General features: G+C 36.7%; 1 protein-coding gene across 8 annotated transcripts in view; it reads left to right on the forward strand.

The window, feature by feature from the left end:
- Window positions 1-26545, forward strand: part of PPHLN1 (periphilin 1) — a 113797-nt gene that overhangs the window by 35562 nt on the left and 51690 nt on the right. For 6 of the 8 annotated variants that reach the window (XM_059682588.1, XM_059682590.1, XM_059682593.1 and 3 more), the window contains 4 exons: window positions 4684-4895; window positions 17320-17376; window positions 19832-19911; window positions 26320-26439. In XM_059682588.1, coding sequence (XP_059538571.1) covers window positions 4684-4895; window positions 17320-17376; window positions 19832-19911; window positions 26320-26439 — 469 coding nt within the window. The remainder of the gene's footprint in view (window positions 1-4683; window positions 4896-17319; window positions 17377-19831; window positions 19912-26319; window positions 26440-26545) is intronic. The other 2 variants (XM_059682589.1, XM_059682591.1) reach the window with 1 other exon arrangement.

The following is a 26545-nucleotide window of genomic DNA, read 5'->3' on the forward strand; positions in this document are numbered from 1 at the left end:
ATTTCTTGGCTGCACTTTTGTACCCCACCAGTTGTACAGTCAAAAATCTCATATCTTCAGACATTGATTGCCACATGTCCCCATTTACACAACCCTGTCCTCCTGCTTGTACTTGCTGATAAGTTTCCAGGATCCCATTCCTTCTTCCTTGATGATTATAATTTCTGGCTCACAGTCTTTCCCTCCATTCCTCTCTATCCTGATTTGATGATAACCTTTAACACTAGGTCGGGATTGGTCTTACGTTTTTCAGCTCTTATCTTTAGCATGGTCAAATCCTAGAATCATCCCTGGGAATTGTTCTGCCTCTTTCATGGGATCTGAGTTTCTGCTTTTGACTTATAGATATCATCCTCATATACAGTGCTTACATGTTAGTGAGATTCTCTATTTGGAGAACCTTCTCAGGTTTGTGTGCCTGAGAATCACCTGGAGGGTCTTGTTAAAGCCCAGAATCCTGGTCTCACAGAAATTCTGATTCAGTAGGTGTGATTTGATGCCCGTTAATGGGCATTTCTATCACCTTCCCAGGTAATGCTGATGCAAGCCTGGGGACTGCATTTTGAGGAACACTTTCCCTCAAAGGGTAATCAAAACTTTCCACTCGGCCTCAAGCTTCTTTCACATTCTTACTTTGTTTACTTCCTATTAATGACTTCTAGAATTACTTTACTGAGAGAAAGCCCTTCTGAGATGAGATTTCTCATATTTTCTCTTGGAAACAAGAATTTTCCTCTTTATCTCTTTTCTTTTCTTTTCTTCTTTCCTTCAGTGCCATTCTCTTCTACTTAGTTTCTTTGTCTTATTTTCTCCTGTTGATTTTTGGCTTCTTCCTTATCAGTAACATTCTTGAGTCTTAAATTATGAGTTTCTCCTTCTACAGGAAATTAACCCTTTTCCTCAATTTCCAGAAGTGATCAAATAAGCCCCTTCCCTCAAAATACTGTCCCAATTCTCTCCCTTCTTCCCTCTGTCAAATTTTATTGACAAAAAAGTAATGCCTTAAAAAAATACCTTAATTTTTTTCTAATGTGCTTTGGTTTCCAAAGCTTCACTGGGCAGCCCACTCACTGGTCACATGACTCCTAGGTTTTAAATGCAGAGATCTCTTCCAGCTTCTGCAGTATTTGATATTACTTTCTTTTCCCTTTTAATAATTTCCTTCCTATGCTTTTTAGTCACTGCTTTTAAATTTTTTTCACTGTTCTGACTACTCTGTTCTTGTTTGCATAATACTCTTTAATTCCGCTCTGCTTTTTCTTGAAGCTTGGAATACTTTTTCTACCACCTAAATTTGTGCTGTTCAAAATGGGGACCACTAGCTGAATGTGCCTATTGAGCACTTGAAATATGGCAGTTCACACAGATGTTCTGTAAGTATAAAATACACAGATTTTCAAGATTTACAATGAAAAAGAGAATGTAGCCTGGACAGTGTGGCTCAGTTGGTTGGAGCATTGTCCCATATACGAAAGGTCACGAATTCGATTCTGGATTCTCTGTGAGGGCACGTGCGGGTTTAGTCCCAGGTCGGGGCACATATGAGAGGTATCCTATTGCTGTTTCTCTTACATCAATGTTTCTCTTCCTTTCTCCTTCTCCCTCTCTCTCTCAAATCAGTAAAACATATCCTTGGGTAAAGATTTAAAAAAGTAAGAGAAAAAGAGAATGTTAAATATCTCACCAAAATTTTAATATTGATTACATGTTGATAATATTTTTAATAAATTGGGTTAAGTAAAAAATACTAAAATTTCACCTATGATACTTTAGTTTTTAAATGTGGTTAGTATATTTGAGGTTCGAAACAATGTTGATCTAAATTTCATCTTTAAAAACTTACAGGTTAGTTTTCCATCTTATATAAATTTCTCTTCTGAATTACAGTACTAGCCCTCTGGAACATTTATGTCCCATTCTCCCAATCTGATACTAAGCTTCTTCAGAGTCAGGGTAGTTCTTCATAGTTCTTTCATACACACACATGAATAAATGATGGCTAATATTATCACTTTATCAAAGAGGATACTTACAGTAGAGGATACCAATTGTGATGGGGTTTTTTTGTGTGCTTTTTTTGTTGTTGTTTTCTTTTAATCCTCACCCAAGAATATTTTTCCTTTGATTTTATAGCGAGTAGAAGGGATGAGGAGAGACGGAGAGAGAGAGAGAGAAACATCAATGTTGGTTGCCTCCAGCATGCTCCCTGAGCCTACAACCGAGGTACTTTACCGGAATTGAACCTGGGACCCTTCAGTCCTCGAGCCAACGCTCTGTCCACTAAGCCAAACCAGATGGGTCCAATTGTGATGTTTTTGTTTAATGCTATCGGCAATAGGAGAGGTTGATGTGAAGGGGAGGAGACATTACTTTGCTCTGAGATGTTAAAATCTGACATGTATTTTCCCCAAGTGTATCCAGCCACGCTGGCCACTGGGATAGTTCTGAACTGTTTATTCTGTTGTGATTTTACTGCCATCTGGCGTCAGGACCAGGAAACTGTAGCTCAGCGTTTCTTTTATTTCTACCCAGAGAAAGTAGGCAATCTTTTCTCTCAATATTGGCCTCCTCTTCTCCATCCCCAAAGTAAGTTAACAGTAAGAGCTCATTTTATTTCAGTGTATGAGATCTTTATTCTCCCCTTGGAACACTCTTCCCTTGGCTCTCTTGATAACTTACCACTTTCCTTCATGTTTCTGTGACCATCTTTCATTTCCAGACTGCCCATTTCTCTCTCAGTGTGGTAGTTTTCTAGCTCCATATTCTGGGCCCTCTACTCTTTTTATCCTTTGTTTTCATCCATATTCAAGGCTTAAATACTGCCTATCTACTGACATTTGTTGTTATAAGCAAAATCTCTTTGGGTCTTTGCATCAGTATCTCTAGTTGCCTACCAAGAGGTTTACGTGAGGTTTCAAATTTAACATGTTCGAATCTAAGATGCCATCTCTACTTCTCATAGTTTTCTTTTCTCATTTCAATAATCCATCAGTGCCAGAATTCTGGGAATCAGCTTAATATTTCCTGACACACTTACTACATTTACCATGTGCCATTGAGTCCACCAAGGTGTGTTCTTGTACATGTTAAATTTGTGACTCCTTTTTTGCTCTGCCGTGTCTAAGCTGTTACTATCTCTAGCCTGGACTGAGTAGGTTACCAGTTAGTTTCCCTGCATGCACTCTTGATTGTATTTCCATGTTTTATTTTTATTTTTTTAATATTAGCCTTTCTGACTAACCCGGGAGTCCTGTTGTGGGAGAGATTGCATGCGTTTGGTTCACCATTAGGTCCCTAGCACCTGGTACAGTTCCTAAAACCTGTGTAATACCTGTACAGCCACTCTGGCTTTCACTGATGTTGATGTGACTTCTGTAGTTTTAGTGATTAAACTTGAATATATTAGAATTTCTTTATTTTAGTATTTTGTTCAAGTTCATTAATCATGAGTTTTTACTGTTTTCTGTTTTGTTTTGTTTTTGCTTAGAGAAACTTAAGTGTAACTATAAAGGCAATATATTTTGGATACTAATCAGATAATGACAACAACCTACTTACATATTGGGGAGTGCCAGTCAATATGCTGAAATTATTTTTAGCATTGGAAATTTTATGCCATTGCTTTGTCTTTTAGCATTCTTTTGAAATTTAAAGGTCTTTAATTTTTTTAAAATATATATTTATTGATTTCAGAGAGGAAGGGAGAGGAAGAGAGAGAGACAGAAACATCAATGATGAGAGAGAATCATTGATTGGCTGCCTCTTGCATGCCCCACATTGGGGATGGGGCCCGCAACCTGTGCCCTGACCTGGAATCGAAACGTGACCTCCTTGTTTATAGATTGACGCTCAACCACTGAGCCATGCTGGTTAAGCTGCTTTGTGTTTTAAAGATAGTTTTGATTTTATAAAATTTTGCTAAGTTAGGCTTGCTTCCTACTTTGAATTAAGGATATTACTTATTAAAGAAGTTTAATTTGTAAAAATAAAAGTGATTATAAAAAGTTGGTTTTTAGAGATAAGAATACGAATTCAGAAAACAGTGATTTAATAAGTATATATCAGGGTTTCTCAGCCTTGTCATTATTAACATTTTTGGTCTGGTAGTTTATTGTTGTGTATATGGGAGCTGTCCTGGGCATTGTAGGGTTTAGCAGTATCCCTGCCCTCTACCCACCAGTGGTACCCATTCTTCTCTAATTGTGATAACAGACATGCCTGTAGGTATAGCCAGATTGTCATGTGGGGGCAAAATCTCAACATTTGAAAATCAGTATATACTGTACTTAAAAGGCGATAATAGGCCATGGAGTACCTCACTTGGGAAGTCTTTGGCATCCTTTAGGTGTCTGAGAATATGACAGCTGGGTGGTATATTGCTAATGGCAAAAAGAAGTAGAAGCTATATGACTGTATTGGTTTCACATTTTAAAATTACTGTGCTTGCTTTAGAATAAATTAACTTTTACACTTACCACCTGGTTCTATCCCAAACTGTGAAAAAACGATGCATTCTAAAACATATTTCACTGATAGTTTCATTTTGTGGGCTGACTTCAGAAGTTAGGTGGTGGTAGAAAAGGGAACCAAGATTACAACTTGAAGAGTAGCTGGTATTCAGAGCTTTTGCCATTTGTGAATATGTGGGGTAAAGGATATAATTAACCTCGTTTCTTTTCAAAGGGACATGAGAGATGGCTTTAGAAGAAAAAGCTTCCATGCTTCCCATTATGTGAGAGACCGGTCTCCTCATAAAAGAGAAAATCCGTTTTTAAGAGAATCACCTGTTGGCAGAAAGGATTCTCCACACAGCAGATCTGGCTCCAGTGTCAGTAGTAGAAGCTACTCTCCAGAAAGAAGCAAAACTTACTCTTTCCATCAGTCTCAACATAGAAGTATGTATTTTAAAAACTTTTCCTTTTTCTTTCACACTGATGAGAAAGTACTAAGACAGATTGCCTTTTAGGTGCTGTAAAAGGTATATTTTTTAACATTTTCTTTTTTAAAATTTCAAACTTATATGGACAAGAATGGCATTCTGTGCAATAATGTCATCCTGACTGAGTTGCTCAGTGTGTGTGGGAATAAATAAATGAAATCTTCCTGTATTATATTTCTAGACTCTACTACCTGCTCATTCACAAAAATTTACTCTTGCCTTCTATATTCAAGGCACTATGTTAGATAGAAAGACGTCTCTGTCACCACGGAACTAGAATATGTATATGTATTTTCCCCCAACTGATAACAACTTTATCAATTTGTAAATATAGCATATGTGAAATATAACTGGTACAAGAATCAATATGCCATAAATGAGCTAACATAACATGGGCAGGTCAAGATAAGAGAGATTCTCGCTCTGGGGATGGGAGAACATGACATTTGGGCTTATCTTTCATTTCAGATTTCTGTAAGTGTAGAAGTACCTACTAGGTATAAGGAATTTTAAGTTGAGAAATCAGAAAAGTCTAGGATATTTTTCCTTTTTAACTCCTTTTCTATTTGTTTTTTTTCAAATAATAACATTTTCAGTTTAACAGTCTGTGCCTCCTGGGTGTTAAGATTGATGTAAGTTGACTTCAGGTTATCAGAATGTCTCCATTGGAGCTGTTGCTTGATTCCTGTATTTAAGAAACATTTATCAATTGTTTACTATTTTCAGAACTAGATAAATTTTTTTTACTACATGTGTATGAATGGTCATGCACTTACATATGTCTGAATGCTTAAAATGTTTTTAGAATAGTTCCAGGTAACTGAAAGTTTTATTCTGGAGTTCAGTGTTAACAGTCTGATATTTCCTTCCTCTCTCCCACCACCCTTCTTTCCCTCAAGGAGAAAAACTATCTCAAAGTTGTAATGTGTGCTCATATGCACAGCCAGAAATATCCAAAATTAGCCAAATACCTTCTAGGAACATAGTTTTTTTTTGTGTGTGTATGACTTAAATCCAAATCTATTAATGATTTGATTAAGAGGAGGAAAGTATCTTGGGAAACTGATTATGAAGCTTTTCAAACAAAACATGAGTAAAATGGAGGCTTGAAATTCTTACTTGACAGCTTATAAGAAAGCTGTTATTTATGATAGTTATTGGTGAATTAGCCTTATCTTTTTTATTTCACCTCTAAAACAGATCTCTAGGGAGGCATCTCTATCTGCTCTTGGCTTGGTTAGTTAGTGGCCAGAGCTCTAATATGTTGAGATGAAATGTGGAGGAGCCACCATCATGCTCTTGTCATAGGGTTTCCAATATACTTCTCTCATCCTTCAAGATCTAATGCCTTTAATATCTGGAGTGATGAGAGGATAACAAAGAATGGTGGGAGACTAAAGTATGCGGTGGATTAAGTGAAATAGAGCATATGACTTTGTTAATACCATTATGCTTATTTTGTTAAGTCATTTAGCTTTGAAAGTAAACTGTAATCAAGAAAAAAAGTTTGTTCTGGGGAAACTCTCTTTACAAAGTACTTTGGTTGATTCCTTAACTATTTGGGCTGATCTTTTTTTGTGTGTTAATCCTCACCCAAGGATGTTTTTCCCATTGATTTTTAGAGAGAGTGGAAGGGAGAGAGAGAAAGAGAAAGAAACAGCAATGTGAGAGAGACACATCAATTGGCTGCCTCCTGCACGTGCCCCGACTGGGGCTGGGGATCAAACCTGCAACCCAGGTACATGCCCTTGACTTGAAATCAAACCCACCACCCTTCCATGTGGGATCAGATGATCTAACCAATGAGCATGCTGGCCATGGCTGGGCTGAACATTAAATGTTTTTCTATACTCCTTTCATGTAAATGGTTTTCAGAATAGGTGCATAAGATCATCTTGCAAAAGTCTTGCTTTGATCAGTAAATGGGAAAAGTAATTATTATTTTACATATTTATGATACCAACTTTTGCTTTAAGTCTAATTGTAACAAATATTGATAGCACCTTACCTTGCTTTTCTTCAAAAAAAAGGACTGATAAACAGGGTCCTTCAATGATCAGTCATTTAAACTGGGCTAATTAGCAGTATTGGATTAGTTTAGTTTACTAATGTAAATGAAAATTTTGCCATAGATTTTATTTTTATTTTTAAATTACCTTAAATTCGATTTTCTTTTCATATATTTTTATTGATTTCAGAGAGGAAGGGAGAGGGAGAGAGAGAGAGAGAGAAACATCAATGATGACAATCCTTAATCGGCTGTGTCCTGCACACTCCCTACTGGAGATCTTGCCCACAACCCGGGCATGTGCCCTTGACTGAAGTCAAACCTGGGACCCTTCAGTCAACAGGCTGCTGCTCTATCCACTGAGCTAAACCAGTTAGGGCTTGCCATAGATATAAAATGTTTGTATAAATAACAAGTAAAAATAATTTTGTTAATTTTACCATTTTGCTAATTCTCTAACTTTTACTTTTTATTCATACTTTTAGAGTAATTTTACTTATTTTAGTAATTACTATTAGTTTGGCCATGGTAACCATTTTTTAAATCAAAAATTGTTTTTCAATTACAGTTGACATTCAACATTATATTATTTTCAGGTGTACAGCACTGCGGTTAGAAATTTGTATAACTTGTGAAGTAGACCGCCTGCTATAATTCTAGTACCTACCTGGCACATGTAACCATTTAAGGACTAATTATTCATAATTCTTCTGTGCATTTAATGTCTGTTATGTGCTTAATTATAAGCCACAGAATGATTTTCACTCCTTTTTCATCTCAGCTAGTTATACATGTGCACATGAACACACACATACACACATGCATTTGATTATATTTCTCTTACTTGGCTTTTTGGGTTAAACCTATGGAACTTTGTTCTGCTTTAGACTGATTATTCTCCTAAATCAGTGTTTTTATCATGTGCTTCATGTATAAGACTTTTGCCTATAACTTAATTGGACTAATGTGGTCAAAGCTGTGACTACCATGTTATTTTTTGTTCTTTTTTGTTATCCGTATTTACATCCACCAGTGTGGGTTGTCCTAGTTAACCTCATTTCCTTTTCCTTTGCTTATGAGACTGTTCTAGTTAAAATTGTTTTGTCATGTATACCTTGAATATTTTTTTAAAATATGTTTTTATTAACTTTTTAGAGCAAGAGAGGAGAAGGGAGAGGTGGGATGGAGAGATAGAAACATCAATGAGAGAGAAACATCATGCTCCCGCAGCTCCCCTTACTGGGGATCGAGCCTGCAACCTGGACATGTGCCCTGACCACCGGAATCGAACCATGACCTCTTGGTTCCTAGATTGACGCTCAACCACTGAGCCACACTGGTGGGGCTTGAATATTTTTACTTGAACTTTATTTTTATTCTAATTAACCAAACGTCTCCCCATTTGTCAGCTCTCTTGGATATTTACTTTCCTATTTGACTCCCCCTTTTCAAATGAATCCTATTGTTTTCCTAGCTCAACTATTATTATCTTTTGTTTAGGATTGTGGCATTAGTAATGCACCAGAGACCACTAATATCCATTCTTTGTTAAAGTACATCCTGTGATGTTTAATGTATCACAATCTAGCCTTTCCATCTTTGTATAGCTCACTTTAATAAAACAATTAAAATATTTTCCTGTAACATGTACATAATGCTATTTATCTTAAACCCATAAAGATAATATATTTTTTTATATTATAACCATTTATGTATTTGAAGAGTCCCATCATAATCTTCTCAATTTTTGTTTTTCAGGTATAAATATATTTAGTTCTTTCAACTGTTCCTTTTATTTGGCAGATTTTTGGACCTTTTGCTTTGCTAAATATTTTTCTGTTCCTTTCAAGTTGTGATTCCAGAAGTGAACTTTTATTTTGTCAACCACATTGCATTACTGACCCTTACTGAGACTGCAGACAATTGAAACCTAAACTATTTTTCTATATTTTATTCTTAAACAAAATGCTCTTCAGCTGTACTTTTTCTGGTGCAATTGTTTATGTGTAGTTAATGCATTTAAAAAAATCTAGTTATGCTAAATTTCATCTAATTAACTTTGGCTTATGATTCTCTTCCATAGAGGCTTAAAAATCTATTTAGTGATCCTATATATTAGCAGCAGATAAATAACTTTGTTTTATCTGCGAATGAAGTATGCATTATGTGCTTTATATTAACCATTAATAATTTTGTTGAGTAGCGTAAGGCCTAATATTGAAACTTTAGAGACCTCTCTCTGTGGACTTCAGCCATTTATCTGCATCATTTGCTGTTATTCAACCAGTTGTGATCCCCAATCTTGTCTTTTTTCCACTTGTGGATTTAATGGAAGACTTGGTACTTTGTCGAAATTCAAGTTACAAAGCATTTCCTCTGTCAAAATAATGGCATAGAAATTGCCTTGCCTTTTTTTTTTTTTTTTTTTTTAAACACTAGGGGCTTTGTGGCTCCTGGGATGATTATGTCGGTGATTATAAACTGCCTCTTTGTTAATTAATTCTAAACAGTTGCTATAGATTATAATGTCAACTTTACCAGTGATGCTCATACATGAATTAGGCAGTGTGACATTTTGGTTGAATTTTTAAAATATCATTATTCTGGAAGATTTGGAAGTTAATTGTTTTTGTTGATCTGTGTCTGTTTGTGTTTCTTTCTTTTTAAATCTTTATTGCTGAAAGTATTACATATGTCCCCCTTTTCTCCCCATTGACCCCTTAGCCCGCCCCTGCCCCTGGCCTTTACCATACTATTGTCTGTGTCCATGGGTTATGCATATATGCATATAAGTTCTTCGGTTGAACATGTGTCTGTTTTTCTTTAATTCTGACTTTGGGCCCACCCTCCCACCCTCCCCTTACTTTCTTTTTTAATCCTCACCCGATGATATGCTTATGGATTCCTTTAGAGAGCGAGAGAAAAACATCAATGTGAGAGAGAAACATTGATTTGTTGCCTTCCTTGCATGCCCCAACCAGGAATCGAACCCACAACCTTTTGTTGTATGGGATGACGCTCTAATCAACTGAGCCATCCAGCCGGGGCTCCCCTTGTTTTTATTTCTAAATATATTTTTATTGATTTCAGAGAGGAAGGGAGAGGGAGAGAGAGATAGAAACATCAATGATGAGAAAGAATCATTAATTGGCTGCCTCCTGCATGCCCCCTACTGGGGATCAAGCTGGAAACCCAGGCATGTGCCCTGCCTGGGAATTGAACTTTGACCTTCTGGTTCATAGGCTGACACTCAACCACTGAGCCATACCGGCCAGGCTTCCCTTATTTCTTGATATCAGCAGCCATTATTACAAATAGAAGATATTTTAAAGAAAGACTATTATTAATCTATGCTTAATCCATTTTGAAAGCATATCTAAGATAACTGAAAATGTGTAAGAATTAAAAAATACTATTTTAATTTGACGTTGGGTGGTGGGCACACAATGCAGTATACTGATCGTGTATCATAGAAATCTACATTTGAAACCTATATGGTCTTGTTGAACAATGTTACCCCAATAAATTTAATAAAAAATAAAATGAAAAAAATACTATATTGAGAAGAGAATATTTGGAAGATAGACTGTTATTGAACACCAATGTAATGGGAAAAGATACATGTCTAAAGACCTGGTTGGCTATGAATAAATTTGGAAGTCCACATTAATTTTTGGATTATAGCTGAAATTCCAATAAAATTTAGAAGCTTAAGTCTGCCTTTATAAGGAAGGCTTTTCTGTGCAGGTTTAGATGGTAATGGGGATATAGAAATGAGGCTTTATCCTAAGATCTTGTATATTAGGCAGTAGGAAGGAAGGTTAAGTTCATTCTCTTAGCAGCTGAATATAGTGTTTCTTGGTTTGAAAGTCACTGTATTTATGATTAATATTCATACAGTCTTTCATTTAGCAAAAATATATTTCAAATACATGGTTAGCCAAGCAAGAAAGATCCAGTCTTTGCCCTCTGAGTTTATGATCTAGTGATGGAGACAAACAAGTCATTACATAGGAATAGACATTTTAGGTAAAATCTGAAGGGTGCGTAGAAGTTGGTGGAAAGATGCAAGTGGTGAAGGCTTATGAGCTATCTCATGTGGAGTACCTGAAATGTAATTTAGTCTCCTGGAAGATCTTGGACTGTTAACTGGTCCATGCTATTATTGTGCAGTGGAATTAGATACTATATATTCTTTTTGTTAGAAACGCTGTTGCTTACTCACAAGAGAGTTTTGTCTGTGAGTTTCCTGGGGAAATCCTACGAGTGGAACTATGGTTTTTCAAGCAACTGAATGACCATGGTTCTAAAAAGTAATTAGTTAATGATGTTTCCATATGTGTAGGCATTTATAGTATCTCTGTTTTAGGACTTAGTGTGCTCTGTCAATAGCAAATATTTGTAATGTACTAATGATATGTTTGATTGATGTTTTAAAAAGTGAGCTCAAGTGGTTTTAGCTGATTATTAAAGAAGAGTTCTATTTAGAAGTGCACTTCCAAAGTATTCATAGTTAATATGCCTTTACTTCAACTTGCTGCATTTTTAACCTTCTAAAGATGATTACTTTAGGGAAACGGAAGTGATGCAAAGCTTTATCTACCCCTCAAGTTGTTGTTTTTGTGGGTTTTTTTTTTTTTTCTCTCTCTCTCTCTTTTTTGAGTCTTTACCACAGAGCATTTTCTTCTGTCCCCTCTATTTTCTGTTTTATATCCTTTTGAATAAATCAGTAGATCTCTAGGAAATCTTGCTCCTCCTAACCAAGAGCCCCAAATTTGTTTTTTGTGTTTTTTTTTTTTTAGTTTCTTTTCTTTTTTTTTATTAAATCTTTATTGTTCAGATTATTACATTTGTTCCTTTTTTTCCCCCCCCATAACTCCCCTCCTCCCAGTTCCCGCCCCACCCTCCGCCCTCACTCCCCACCCACTGTCCTCATCCATAGGTGCACGATTTTTGTCCAGTCTCTTCCCACATCTCCCACACCCCTTTCCCCCCCCAAGAATAGTCAGTCCATTCCCTTTCTATGTCCCTGATTCTATTATAATCAACAGTTCATTCTGTTCATCAGATTATTTATTCACTTGATTCTTAGATTCACTTGTTGATAGATGCATATTTGTTGTTCATAATTTGTATCTTTACCTTTTTCTTCCTCTTCCTCTTCTTAAAGGATACCTTTCAGCATTTCATATAATCCTGGTTTGGTGGTGATGAACTCCTTTAGCTTTTCCTTATCTGTGAAGCTCTTTATCTGACCTTCAATTCTGAATGATAGCTTTGCTGGATAAAGTAATCTTGGTTGTAGGTTCTTGGTATTCATCACTTTGAATATTTCTTGCCACTCCCTTCTGGCCTGCAAAGTTTCTGTTGAGAAATCAGCTGACAGTCGTATGGGTATTCCCTTGTAGGTAACTGAGTTTCTTTCTCTTGCTGTTTTTAAGATTCTCTCTTTATCTTTTGCTCTTGGCATTTTAATTATGATGTGTCTTGGTGTGGTCCTCTTTGGATTCCTTTTGTTTGGGGTTCTCCGCGCTTCTTGGACCTGTAAGTCCATTTCTTTCACCAGGTGGGGGAATTTTTCTGTCATTATTTCTTCAAATAGGTTTTCAATATCTTGCTCTCTCTCATCTTCTGGCACCCCTATAATTCTGATGTTGATACGCTTGAAGCTGTCCCAGAGGCTCCTTACACTATCCTCGCATTTTTGGATTCTTTTTTCAATTTGCTTTTCCGGTTGGATGTTTTTTGCTTCCTCGCATTTCATATCATTGACTTGATTCTTGCGCTCCTCTGGTCTGCTGTCGGGAGTCTGTATAATATTCGTTATTTCAGTCCGTGTGTGCTTAATTTCTCGTTGGTTCCCCAATATAAGATCGAGGGTCTTATTAGTTTTCGTGTAGATCTCATTAAGTTTATCGGCAGCTTCTAAACAGTTCTTGAGAGACCTTAAAAGTGTGGTTCTGAACTCTATTTCTTCCATTGACAATTTTGTCCTGTTTCTTTGTCTCCGCATTTTGTTATGCTTCCTTGGTGCACCCCCTAGTGGTCTTTGTTCGCAGTCTTATAGATAAATCTTGATTGTTGTAGCTAATTCCAGGGAGGGTTTGACCTCCAGGCCAAGTGGCTATGAGAATCAGCTGTGTCAGCAGTGAGAGAACTTCTGTCCTCTAGGGAGGTGCTAATCTAGCCTTTGCCTGAGGCTATCCTGCAAATGCCTCTGTGCAGGGCTTGGGCGGGGCGGGTTGCACAGGATCAACAGGGTGGGCCGGAGAGAGCAGTTATGGTGGCTCTCAGTCCCGTCCCAAGGGGCTCTGCCTCTCTGAGTCCCAGCACCCGCTGCAAAGCTGGGAGAGAAAGCTGCACTCGCTCTGACCGAAGCCAGACAGTTCCGCTTCTCCCGTTTGAGTCTGGGTCCCTAAAGGCTCGCCCGGATCTGGTGCTCAGAGTCTGCGACTCCCTCCCGATTGAAAACAACAATCGCGCCCTCCGCCGCCAGCCCGCTCCGCGCACTCCGAACCTCAGAATTTGACTTCAGCACTGCGCCTCCTCTGAGTGTCTGTATGCGTTTCTCTTTCCTCCTAGTTGTAGGACTTCCACTCAGTCAGCGTTCCTGTGGTTCTGGGTGATGTCCCTTCCGTTTTTTGGTTTCACTTTTGAAGTAGTTGTTCAAAGCAGCAAACTCCGGCGTTAACCTAAGCCGCCATCTTGGTTCTCCCCTTTAGTTTCTTAATCAAGAGCCCCAAATTTGTATGTCATCATTCATAATGGAGAAAGTAAGTTATTTCCTTATCTTCTTTGTCAGCACCACATCTTCATTTGTTCATATCTTCATTTCTCTTTCAAAGCTTCAAGGGGAAGATGATTGACCTGTGCCACGACTTTTTTTTGTTTCTTGAAAAGACTTTTTTCTTTACTTTTTATTGAATTTATTGGAGTGACACTGGTTAACAAAATTATACAGGTTTCAGGTACACAATTCCACAACATCATTTGTACACTGTATTGTGTGTTCACCACCCCAAGTCAAGTCTCCTTTCATCACCATTTATGCCCCTGATACCCTCCTTAAACTACCCTCACCCTTCTCTCCCTAGCAGTCAATACACTGTTGTCCATGTCTATGAGTTTTATTGAAAAGACTTCCATTCAAAATTGTGTTTTGTTCCTATATGTCAGGCACTGTACCAAGAATTTAATAATATGCAAGACAGAATCCATAATTTTATTATCTTTAATGGTGATTTTTTTTTCTAGTAGTGTCCTTTGTTCTTTCATGGATTATCAATAACAACACTTAATTAGGATTGGATGAGTCTGGTTAGGTTTGTCATGGCTTTCGTCAGGACAACACATCAGAAAGAAAGCATATTTCTGAAAGATTGTATCAAATTTACAGCTATTATATTTAAAGAGTCATCAAATATTGTTTTATTAATATTTAAATCGGCTATTATTTTAGAGAGTCACCAAATGTTAAATTCTTATAGAACTTTTAAATGTTTGTTAGAAGAATAATCTGCTTCTCTAGCTTTTATTTCATCTGCATGGGAAGAACTTTATACCTGGTCTATGGAACCAGTATTTGAAATTCCTCTTCATTTTCTTCCTTCCCATTTATTCTTTCACTCACCAAAATATTGACTTGGATTTTGATTTCCTTACTGCCCTATTCAGAATTTTTCTTTCCTGGTTTCTTTCCTTTATCCTAATTTGGAACTTATTTTCTTTAGCAAGTCACAGCAAAGGCAGAAATGTGTTGAGCCTTTTTGTCCTGCTCTCAAGCAGGGAGTTAGTGCTGCTTACTAAGATCCTGTGTGAGATGAATTTGAGATAATAGATAATAGGTAAGGAGTAGCATCCTGTCAGAAATAAAGACGTGTGAATTTAAGAAGCAGATTTGAAAAATATGGGTATTTATAGTGTTGGTTGGAGCCATATAAGTATAGCAGAGCAAAAAGAACTGGGCTTAGGAACACTCACTTGGAGGAACAATAACCAATAAAGAAGAAAGAGAAAGGTGTAGATAGGAAGTATAAACACAGAAATACAAAGGTAGGAAAACCAAATGGCAAAATACTAAAAAAACAAACTTGTTTAGTTTTTATTATATGCTTGTTTTATTATATTTATTAATATACTGTAGTAGAGGACAAGAAGAAAGACCCTTGGTTATTTTTTGTTCTTGTTGTTTTTAGTTGATCTTTATAGACAATGGAAGGGAGAAGGAGAGAAAGAGAAACATCAATGTGATAGTGACACATATATTGGCAGCCTCTTGCACACCCCCTATCTGTGATTGAGGTTGCAACCCAGGCATGTGCCTGACCGGTAATTGGACCTGCAATTTTTCGGTGCACAGGATGACACCTGCCAGGACAAGACCCTTGGTTTTAATATAAGCATATCCTTGGAAACTCTGGGGTGAGGAGTTTAAGCACAGTGGGGTTGTTTCTACTATCTTTTGTATTAAAATATACTCTAAAATTTAACAAATTAAAACAACCACTTGATTTTTTTTTTTTTTTTTTTTTTATGATTCTGCAATTTGAGCCAGGTTCAACTCGGTGGTTTTACTAGTCTGTTAAAATTTATTAAATAGTCCAAGCTTGTTTAGGGCAGCATGGCTAGAACTTTGTAGTTAAATGTGGTAATTCCTGTAGTGTCTCTGAAATTTGGAATTGAAATCAATAAACATAGCATGTATTAGTAAACTGACTCTATGGAGGGGAAAACTACCTGATTTTTGATATTTGCCGATATCCATGGAGTAAATACTACCACTGTGGCTGATTTCAGGCTACCCATGTGGAGTCATTAAACTTGCAGTTTGGAAGAGATGCAGACATTCCACTCTCACCAGCTAACACGAGCCAACCTCAGACTCCAGACACTCCTGTAAAACATCCCTGTCCTAATTTCTTGATCTACAAAGAATTTGAGACAGGTTAACAAAATAAACACTTAATAAAATAGGGTTAAGAAAATGGGTGAAGGCTTTTATGTAAAAGGAAAATTAAATGAAAATAAAAATAAGAATAAAGTTAGTAATATATTAAATGAATGCCTATAATAAGGCTCTCAGTAGTTGCTGTAGGTGAACTAAGGATTTGCCTAAACCAAAGAGGAAATGAGCAGTAATAGTGTTCGCAGTGTACCTTGGGTAAAAACATATCAGCTGCTCAGGAGGAACAAACATTTCCTGATGATAGATCAGTGAACAATAAGAGGGACACTGCATCTTCAACAACATTCTTCCAAAAGTAGGAGGGCACCATTTGTTTAATACAAGGTGCTGACAGTGCCAAAATGGTTCAGAAAAGGTATGTTGTTTTCTTAGAAAAAAAGGTAAAATTGGCAGTTTGGGATCTATAATAGAAGAAGGAATTTGTATGTTATTGCAAAGATATCTGGGAATCTCTGCTAGTATATTTAGGCTATTTAGAAAGCTGATTCCATCTGCATCAAGTATTTGCAGGAAGCTAATAAAATATTTGCATGCTTCTAAGTATGAGATAATTAGGGATTCAACAAAGACAGTAGCTGTGGATTTAGGTATAAAGAAAATTCATCACCCTAGCCGATTTGGCTCAGTAGATAGAGCGTTGGTTGGCCTGCGACTGAAGGCTCCTGGGTTCTATTCAGGTCAAGGGCACGTACCTCAGTTGCAGGCTCCTCCCCGGTCCAGGCCCTGGTGGGGACTCATGCAGGACTCACATTCATATTTCTCTGTCTTTCCCTCTCTCTGCCACTCTCTCTAAAAATCAATGGAAAAATATCCTCGGGTGAGGATAAAACAAAAAAAAAGAAAATTCATCTATGAGAAAGTTTGTATAAAAAGAAATAGCATGATCTAGTAATAGGCTTCCTGTTGAGAGCATTTCAAAATAACTACTATGAAATCATTCCTGTGTTCTTTTTTATTGCTAATGATAATTCATTTTTGATATTTTGGTGTCATTCTTTAATCAATCCTTTGAATGTTGACTTTATGGAGGAGATTAGAGTAGGCTCTTAAAATTAAGAGTAAGATATGATCTCATCTTCAATTTTTGGTATCTTATTCTATGATCCTTTCCTCATTTCTTTCTGCCCATGCTATCCTTGGTTAGCCTCATCTTCATATTTCATGGTGTTGGTCTTGGACCCAACCCACTTATGATCTTAAGCAGGTTTTTTCCTGTTATGTTACTCCTCTGCAGTGGTGGCTGATCAGGCAGCAGTACTTGATGGCGGGTTAGGAAAGAGGTTAGGGTCACCAGCAAGTGCTTAGAGTTCCTGTTCTCATCACTATCACTTCTGGGTCCTTCTCTTGTTCCTCCTGGGCACAGAGGTGCTTGCTGGTAGTAATTCCTCCCTGCCCACCTTTCCTTAGAACCCGTGCGTGCTGCTGCTTCCTACAAACGGCAGAATGAAGGAAAGCCAGCAAGAGGTGAGTTTTGAGCTAGATTTTTATTTGGGGTTGTGAAAGGGTGGGGGCTTGAATTGACTGAGGTTATAGAGGGAAAGTGTGTAACTGCTCCAGTAGTCTACTGTTGGAACCAGAGCTGAACAGTAGACTCAGATAATAGGGGATACAGGGGTGAGGTGTTTGGACCAGCCATTCCTGTTCCGCAGTAGTTACCTCATAGAAGGTTGAGATCTATAGACTTAGACAAGTCATTGACAGGTACAACAGTAGGTCCACGGGATTTCTTTTTACCTTTCCTGTGCCCTTTCTGCTACCTCCTATGTCATTCTTTTCTTTATCTTTTGCTTCTTGCCTGTCCGTCCCTTTCATGCACTTGGTATATATGAATACATGTGGCTATATGCCAGGCCACCTGCCCTACCCTTCAGTGTTCCTTTGCTGCTGCACACTGACATTAGTTGATACCTGCTTAAATTAGCCCTTCTGCAGCTACCATCAAGATAGATTGTAAGACTATACTTGGGCACCATACTTGGCATAGCCATAGTGCTGATGTCTTGTTTGTAAAGGAAATGCTAGGTAAGAAATTAACAAGTGCTTGTGAAAGTTTTTTCTGTGTCTAGCTGCTGTGTGCCAGAATTGAACCTACAATTATGCCTTTAATGTGCAGTGCTTGTTGGTTCAGCTCCTCATTTCCTTTCAAGGAATAGATTATCTGAATAGGATGGGGAGTTCGTTGCAGTCTCAGAGTAAAAAACCAAATGATCTTTTCACCAAATTTTTGAGTGCCTACTCTTTTACTTAAAGGACTCAAGCTAGGTAGGTCCTGAGTATTCAGAAGTAAATAAGCTATGATGCTTGTTCCTCTAGGTGCTTTTGGTGTTGTGGCTAGGACTGACACTGTCGCAGTGTCATGTGGAATTTACCATGTGCAATGGAAATACAGTAGGGAATGACTAAATAAGCCATGCTCTGAATTATCTGGAGGTGTAGTGATGATTGGTATTTTATTTTTGATTTTTAAGGTCTACAAGAACTTTTAAACTTGCTTAGTGTGAAAACTTCTTAATGATACCACAAGTTAAAAGACTCTAGGGTTATGTCTTTTTTAAGACTGTTGGAGCTTCAGAGTTGGAATACTGTGCCTAGAGCAGGAATGACATTTGTTGTGTCCTGTACATTTCTGGATGTTTAGCAGCATCCCTACCCTCTGTTGACTATGTATCAGAGGCAACTCTCCCCTTGTGAAATAAAAAGTATCTTCACACATTGCCAAATGTCCCTAGAGAGGTGAGGTTGGGGCAGGGCGGATGAGAGGGCTGAGAAAGCCTTTCTGGTCTGCAGGACATTAGAGATGGTACTCACTGCTGTCCTAAGGGCCTCAGAAGCCTGTGTGTCTTCAGGCCCTTGCTTAGCTATCTCGGCCACGGCAGGAAGAGCCTAAGAGGCTTTTTTTGACTGAAGCTGGCTTTGCCTCAGTTGCAAAGTCATTTTGTCTCTGCCTCTGCTCTTGACTGTTTTCTTGGCCTTAATTCACTGTCCAGCCTTGACCAGCTTCTGTGTCACTGCAAACTTGGTGTCACTTTTCCCTCTTCTTCATAATTTCACCAGTTTTTCTAGAAGAGCAAGGGATTTATGTTATATTTGACACATATAGACAATGTAATGAAAAATGTTTTCTGTCAGAAACAACTCATTGTTATTTTTAAGATTATATTTAACTAAACTCATTTTGTTGTTATTGTTGTTGTTAAACTGGCTAAATTAATATTATTTAAATCTATTTTCTGGCTAAAGTTTCTATAAAATTAATGGTATACATAGAGCACTGACATGGGTGTCTGAATTGACTAAAGATAAAGGTTAATGCTTTTATCTCATTCAGATTTATTATTAACCATTTACCACATATCTAGATACTCATTTATATCTGGCGCTGGATTAGCCCTCTAAATTATAGTTTTCTAGTTTTTAATTTTATTTTTTAGGCTGTCTAAACATTTCAGGAATACCTGCTAAATTTCTTACATGCTTCTCTCTGTGAGCTATTGCTTAATTAGCTAGTTCTCTTTGGTGGGATCTACACAATAACTCCCTTGGGTTTTTATTGTGATGTATTAAAAGTTAAGATTTTAAGAACTTGGAGGAGGAAGCAGTTATGATTTAAAATTTTTTATTTTTGCCTTTCTTGAGGTCTTCTTTCTCAGTGGTTCTGTGTTTGCAAACTGGCATTGGCGTGGCCTATACAGATGGCCAGATATGATGTCCACTGGTTCTAGGTTAATTAAAAATTTTGATGGTGCTCAGCCTCTTAGAAGGATCAGTAGATTTAAATATTAACTGGTTTAATTCTATAATGTAGTGGACGATTTCAGTACTACAATAAGTGTATACTCCCCTTGTTTATTCAAATACAAAATCACATTAATTGAAAACAGATGAGCTAAAAAATTTCATTGTACATTTTCTTATGTAGATAAAGAGAGACCTGTTCAGTCTTTGAAAACATCAAGAGACACTTCACCCTCAAGTTCTTCAACAGTTCCTTCATCAAAGGTTTGTTATATTTATAAAATCAATTTGAAGAGGAATTACAAAGTAAACGATACGGACTGTCTAGTACAGATGCTTTTATTCTTTATTGTCATAATGGGGGTAATTTGCATTTAAAAACTTGAATCGTAAGTAACCACAGCTTGAAAGTAGCTACCAGAGCGAATGAGCAGTTTTATCATAGATTTTTTTTTCACAGGTTATGCTAAAATTAGTATTTACTGCTGCCCTTGCTCATTTTGACCATAACCAGGTAGCAGTGAACGTTCAGTTGATGGACATCATGATGAAGTGGGATTTATTTCATAGATGCAAGGATGTTTCAACATCCATAAACCAATCCACATGAACAAAATGAAGGATAACATTATATGACTATATCATTAGATGCAGAAAAGTCATTTGACAGAGTTCAACATCTATTCATCCACTCATGATAAAAATTCTGAACAAACTGAGTATAGAGGAAATGTACCTTGACATAATAAAGGCCAAATGTGACAAGCCCATAGCTAACATTGTACTCAGTGGTGCAAAGCTAAAAGCATTTTCTAACATCAGGAACAAGATAGGGTGCCCACCCTCACCATGTTTAGTCAGCAGAGTGCCGGAAGTCCCAGCCAGAGCAGTTATGCAAGGAAAAGAAATCAAAGGCTTCCAATGGGAAAGGAAGAAGTAAAACTGTCTCTATTTGCAGCTAGCATAACACTATAGAAAACTCTAAAGAATCTACACTAAAATTGTTAGACCTAATAAATTCAGTTAAGTTGCAGGGTACAAAATGAATATTGGAATAATAAGTTGCATTTCTATACACCAAAAGGGACTATAAAAAAATGAAATTAAGATATTCCCATTTATAATAGCATAAAAAAGAATGAAATACTTAGAAATAAATTTAACCAAGCAGATAAATGATCTGTATATTGAAAACTATAAGACATGGATGAAAGAAATTGAAGAGGTAAAAAATAAATGGAAAGACATTTTGTGCTCATGGATTGGAAGAATTAATATTGTTAAAATGTCCATGCTATCCAAACAATCTACAGATTCAATGCAATTGCTATCAAAATTCCAATGTCGCCGAAACCGGTTTGGCTCAGTGGATGGAGCGTCGGCCTGCGGACTGAAGGGTCCCAGGTTCGATTCTGGTCGGGGGCATGTGCCTGGTTGCGGGCATATCCCCAGTGGGAGATGTGCAGGAGGCAGCTGATCGATGTTTCTCTCTCATCGATGTTTCTAACTCTCTATCTCTCTCCCTTCCTCTCTGTAAAAAATCAATAAAATGTATTTAAAAAAAAATTCCAATGTCATTTTTCACAGAAATACGACAAACAATCCTAACATTTATATGGAGCTAAAAAAGACCCCAAGTACCCAAAGTGATCTTGAGAAAAAAACAAGGCTGGCAGCATCACAGTTACTGACTTTAAACTATATTACAAAATTATAATAAAACAGTATGGTATTAGCATAAAAACTGACATATCGATTAATGGAGCAGAATAGAGATTCAGAAATAAACCCATGCATATATGGTCAATTAATTTATAACAAGGAACCAAGACTATACAATGGGGAGAGAACCGTCTTTTCCATAAAGTCTGTTGGGAAAAACTGGGTAGCCACATACAAAAGAACAAATTGTATCCCCATTTTACACTATAAGTGAAAATCCACTGGAAGTGGATTAAGGACAAAACCTTAGAAGTCCTAGAAAAAAACTTAGGATAAGCTTGACATTGGTCTTAGCAGTGATTTTTAAAATTTGACACCAAAAAGCAAGGGGGGGGGGGAAGGCAAAAAATAAACTAATGGGACTACATCATATTAGGTTTCTGTACATAAAAGAAAAAACATCAACAAAATGAAAAGGCAACTTACAGAATGGGAGAAAATATTTTCAAATCAAATATCTGATAAGGGATTAATACCCAAAATATATAAAGGACTTATATAACTCAATAGGAGAAAAACAAAAATTCTATTAAAAAATGTTCAGAGAAACTGAGTAGACATTTTTCCAGAGAAGGTATACAAATGACCAACTGGTACATGAAAAGGTTGCCAACATCACTAATCACTAAGGAAATGTAAATCAAAACTACAATGAGAGGTCACCTCAAACCTGTTAGAATGGCTGTCATTAAAAAGATAAGAGGTAAGTGTTGATACTGTTGGAGGGAATGTAAATTGGTGTAGCCGTTATGGGAAACAGTACGGAGGCTCCTTAAAAATTAAAAAATAGAGCAACCATGTAATCCAGCTATCCCACATCTGAGTATATACCCAAAGGAAATGAAAATAGGATCTTGAAGGGATAACTGCACTCCCATGTTCATTGCAGCATTATTTACAATAGCTAAGACCTTAGTGTCCCACAGTGGATAAATGGATAAATAAAGAAGTTGTGGTGTATGCATACAATGGGATATTATTCAGTCATGAGAAAGGGACAGCTTGCCTTTTACAACATGGATGGACCTTGAGGGCATTATGCTAGGTGAAATAGAGAAAGACAGTACTGTATGATCTCACTTATACGTGGAATCTAAAAATGCAGAATTTACAGAAACATTGACAAGAAAGGTAATTACCAGGAGATGGGGGTCTTAAGTGGGGGAAAAGAAGAGATGTTGGTCACAGTTCTGGGGATCTAATGTACAGCATAGTGATTATAGTTAATAATAATATATCATATACTTGAAAATTGCTAAGAGATCTTAAATGTTCTCTCCACAAAAAAGAAATAGTAATTATGTGAGGTGACGCAGGTGTTCAAGTAACACTATGGTTGTAATTATCTTGCAATTTTAAAATATAGTTATATATCTCCATTTTATAGAAAAGGCTCAGAAGTTAATTTTCTCAAGGACATAACTACTCTTCACTACATCATTCTTCCAGTTCCTAAAACATGTTGAAAAGATGATTTTTGGTTCTAATATTCAAAACTTAAAAATTTTGAGGAGGTGTTTTTTCTATCTGTTCTCTATAGTTAGAGATTCTCTTCACCAACCTCACACTCTTTTACTGTTGTTACATCTCTTCTTTCCTCACTTATTATTTTTCTGTCTTTGGTACATTTTGATTTTCAGCAAGAGTAGGTATCACAAGAGTAGATACAGTTTATGGTGCTGTTAAAGTGACAGCGCTTCTCTGCATAAAGGAAAAGAAAATGGTGTCTTTGTGACAACTTATATCTTTAGAGCTTTCCTAGAAATCAGGATTTTAGAATGCTGGGTTTTGAATAGGAAAGACTGATTCAGTGGTTCTCAACCTTCCTAATGCCGCGACCCTTTAATATAGTTCCTCATGTTGTGACCCAACCATAAAATTATTTTCGTTGCTACTTCATAACTGTGATTTTGCTATGTTATGAATCGTAATGTAAATATCTGATATGCAGGATGTATTTTCAGGGGTCGTGACCCACAGGTTGAGAACCGCTGGATTAGATTTTCTTTTTCTGTCTTGCCTTGTTAAGGTGCATTAGCCACCTGAAAGACCAGCTTGTTTTTCTTGTCAGGTAGAAGTGAAAGAGGAGCAAATAGTACTTGCCCATCCAAGTCACTGGACATTTAAATTATTATACATGAAACACTCATTTACCTTGAACTATGATGCCATGAAAAAACAAGTTACAGCATAAAATTTTGTGGCACATGTTAAAATATATTTAGTGGGAAACGATAATGGATTTTAGATATTTTTGTCTGACAGTTTATGTAGATTGTTTGCATTTTTGTCTTAAGGTGGAATCAGAATTTCAGATTTTAGATCTAGAATCATTTTATGTATTGGGAAAGTGCACCTTCCTTTGTTTTTTGCCCAGAGTTACATGGTAGCTCTGGCGAGCTCTGTTACCTAGATTTCCTGATTTGGTTGGAGGACTTTTTCTTTTCAGTAGTATGGCTGCTCTCATGTAGGAGGTCAAAGGCCTTTGTTTCAGCATTTGTTTTCTGCTTTTAGAAGTTAGTTTCAAATGAGAGTTTTTTAAATGGACAGATTTAATGACAGATGAGTAGAGGATTGAGTTATAGAAGATTTTGCTTCCTTTATTACTAGAGATAACTTACAATGTTTGTTTCGGTTTTGCTCTATAAAACAGATACCCCAAAAAGTGAGATGTAATTTTCTTCTTTGATACATTTGTGTGCTGTCCTCTTAATTTTTATTTTTTTATTTTTTATTTTTCCATTTTTTTTTTATTGCTTAAAGTATTACAAAGGGTATTACATATGTGTCCTTTTTTTCCCCCCGCCCTAGACAGTCCCCTAGCCTCCCCTATCCCCCGGTGTCTTATGTCCATTGGTTATGCTTATATGCATGCATACAAGTCCTTTGGTTGATCTCTTACCCCCCTACCTCCTGCACCCCCACCCTCCCCGGCCTTCCCGCTGCAGTTTGACAATCTGTTTGAGGCAGCTCTGCCTCTGTATCTATTATTGTTCAAAAGTTTATAATGGTCTCTATTATCCACGAATGAGTGAGATCATGTGGTATTTTTCCTTCATTGACTGGCTTATTTCACTTAGCATAATGCTCTCCAGTTCCATCCATGCTGTTGCAAATGGTAAGAGTTCCTTCCTTTTTAGAGCAGCATAGTATTCCATCATGTAGATGTACCACAGTTTTCTAATCCATTCATCTACTGATGGGCACTTAGGCTGTTTCCAGATCGTAGCTATGGTGAATTGTGCTGCTATGAACATATGGGTGCATATATCCTTTCTGATTGGTGTTTCTGGTTTAAATTCTATTGCTAAGTAATAATAAAGGAATTACTTATACATTTTAACTTTATGTATGGGTAGGTCTTTGGACTTAGATATTTAGGCTTCTTCAATAACGGTGGAATCCCGCCACATATCTTCCAGTAAACATTACAGATGGCAAGCCAGTGGGTTGGTGAATTGAATAACCTATGGAAGGAGGTCAAGGGCCTTGTTGTATTGGAAGACCTAGTTTTAAATTCCAGCTCAGGATTTACTAGTAACTGGCAAATGACTGTTCTTTTGTGTTTTTTTTTTTTTTTTTTTGACATTCAGTTTCTTGGTTTATAAATTGGGGTAATACAGTCTACCCTAGCCATCTTCATGGAATACCATTTAATTAAAATACTTTTGTTTTTGGTTTGCATATACAAGTACTTTATAAGTGGTAGTATACTATAACACAGGGATTACTGGCCCTATGATCCAAAGGAGATATATTTGGAACCAATGATGTGACTTTAAAGAAGAGGTGGGGATAAGATTAGGGGTGAAGGGCCTAATTGATGAAAATGTATGCTAATAAAATAGAATGGAATCAGTTACTATAAGGGCCTAAGGAAAGAATTGTTCTAATTTTTGCCTTACAATTTTTACATCTTATTCTATAACATAGGTCTGTAAAAAGTATTAGGAGAATCATATGTAATCCAGGAAAAACATTTTATTTTCTTCATTTTTATATTGAGCACATGGAGTGGTCAATCTTCAAATATATTTTAGTTATTATAACAGATTTATAACAATGAATATGGAAAAGAAAGAAAAACTAGACTCCTAAGCATTATGCTAGATGCTTTCAGGTCTGTTACCTCTCTTGATTCTCACAACTACTTTTTAAAACAGTGAATATTGTTAATTTTTTAAAAAATTTCAAATTATAGTTAACACTAGTAGCCCGGTGCACGAAATTCATGCACATTAAAAGGGAATTAATTGCACTAACTGGTTTGGCTCAGTGGATAGAGCATTGGCCTGTGGACTCAAGGGTCCCAGGTTCGATTCCGATCAAGGGCATGCAACTTGGTTGCGGGCACATCCCCAGTGGGGAGTGTGCAGGAGGCAGCTGATTGATGTTTCTGTCTTTCCCTTTCCCTTCCTTTCTCTCTAAAATAAATAAAAACAACAACAACAAAAAGAATCTCTTTAAAAAATGAACTTTAAGTTTATTGATTTTGTGTAAAGAGTAAGACATATAACTTATTACAAATTATAAAAATAGCATATCTGGACTTTTCTGTTGCACTAATTAGAAATTTACCGTGATGAGATTTGGCATTGTTTATTTCAGTGAATATAATTGCAGATAGAAAGTTGAAATCCGTATGATGTCTTAATATGTTCTAAATACTATTAGTATATTAGTTTCATTGTCAGTGTCTTTTGTTCCTTAGATGAATTTCTGAAGTTTTATGTAAATGGAATTAAAAGGCTAATCTATATGTCCCAAATGAATTACTACTTGAATTCAATGTTGAATATTTTTGAAAAAGCAAATAAAGAATGTACTTGTTCCCTAGATGTATTTGAAGGCTTCTGTGATTTTAAGTTTAAGTGGGGTGTACTTCTTGATGTATTTGAAGTTTAAAAGCCCTCGAGAATTGTAACAGAACTGTTCTTTTATTTTTATTAGGTGTTAGACAAACCCAGTAAGCTAACTCAAAAGGAACTTGCTGAGGCTGCAAGCAAGTGGGCTGCTGAAAAGCTAGAAAAGGCAGATGAGAGTAACTTACCTGAAATTTCTGAGTATGAGGTAAGGCATCATTTCTTCTTTATGTTTCCCATCTGAGAGTTTTAGTCAAGATTTTAAATTATGGGCAGAAAATATTTGATTCTAGTATTTTAAAATATATTTGGGG

This window comes from Myotis daubentonii, chromosome 2 (genome assembly GCF_963259705.1).
Source record: "Myotis daubentonii chromosome 2, mMyoDau2.1, whole genome shotgun sequence".
Taxonomy (NCBI): domain Eukaryota; kingdom Metazoa; phylum Chordata; class Mammalia; order Chiroptera; family Vespertilionidae; genus Myotis; species Myotis daubentonii.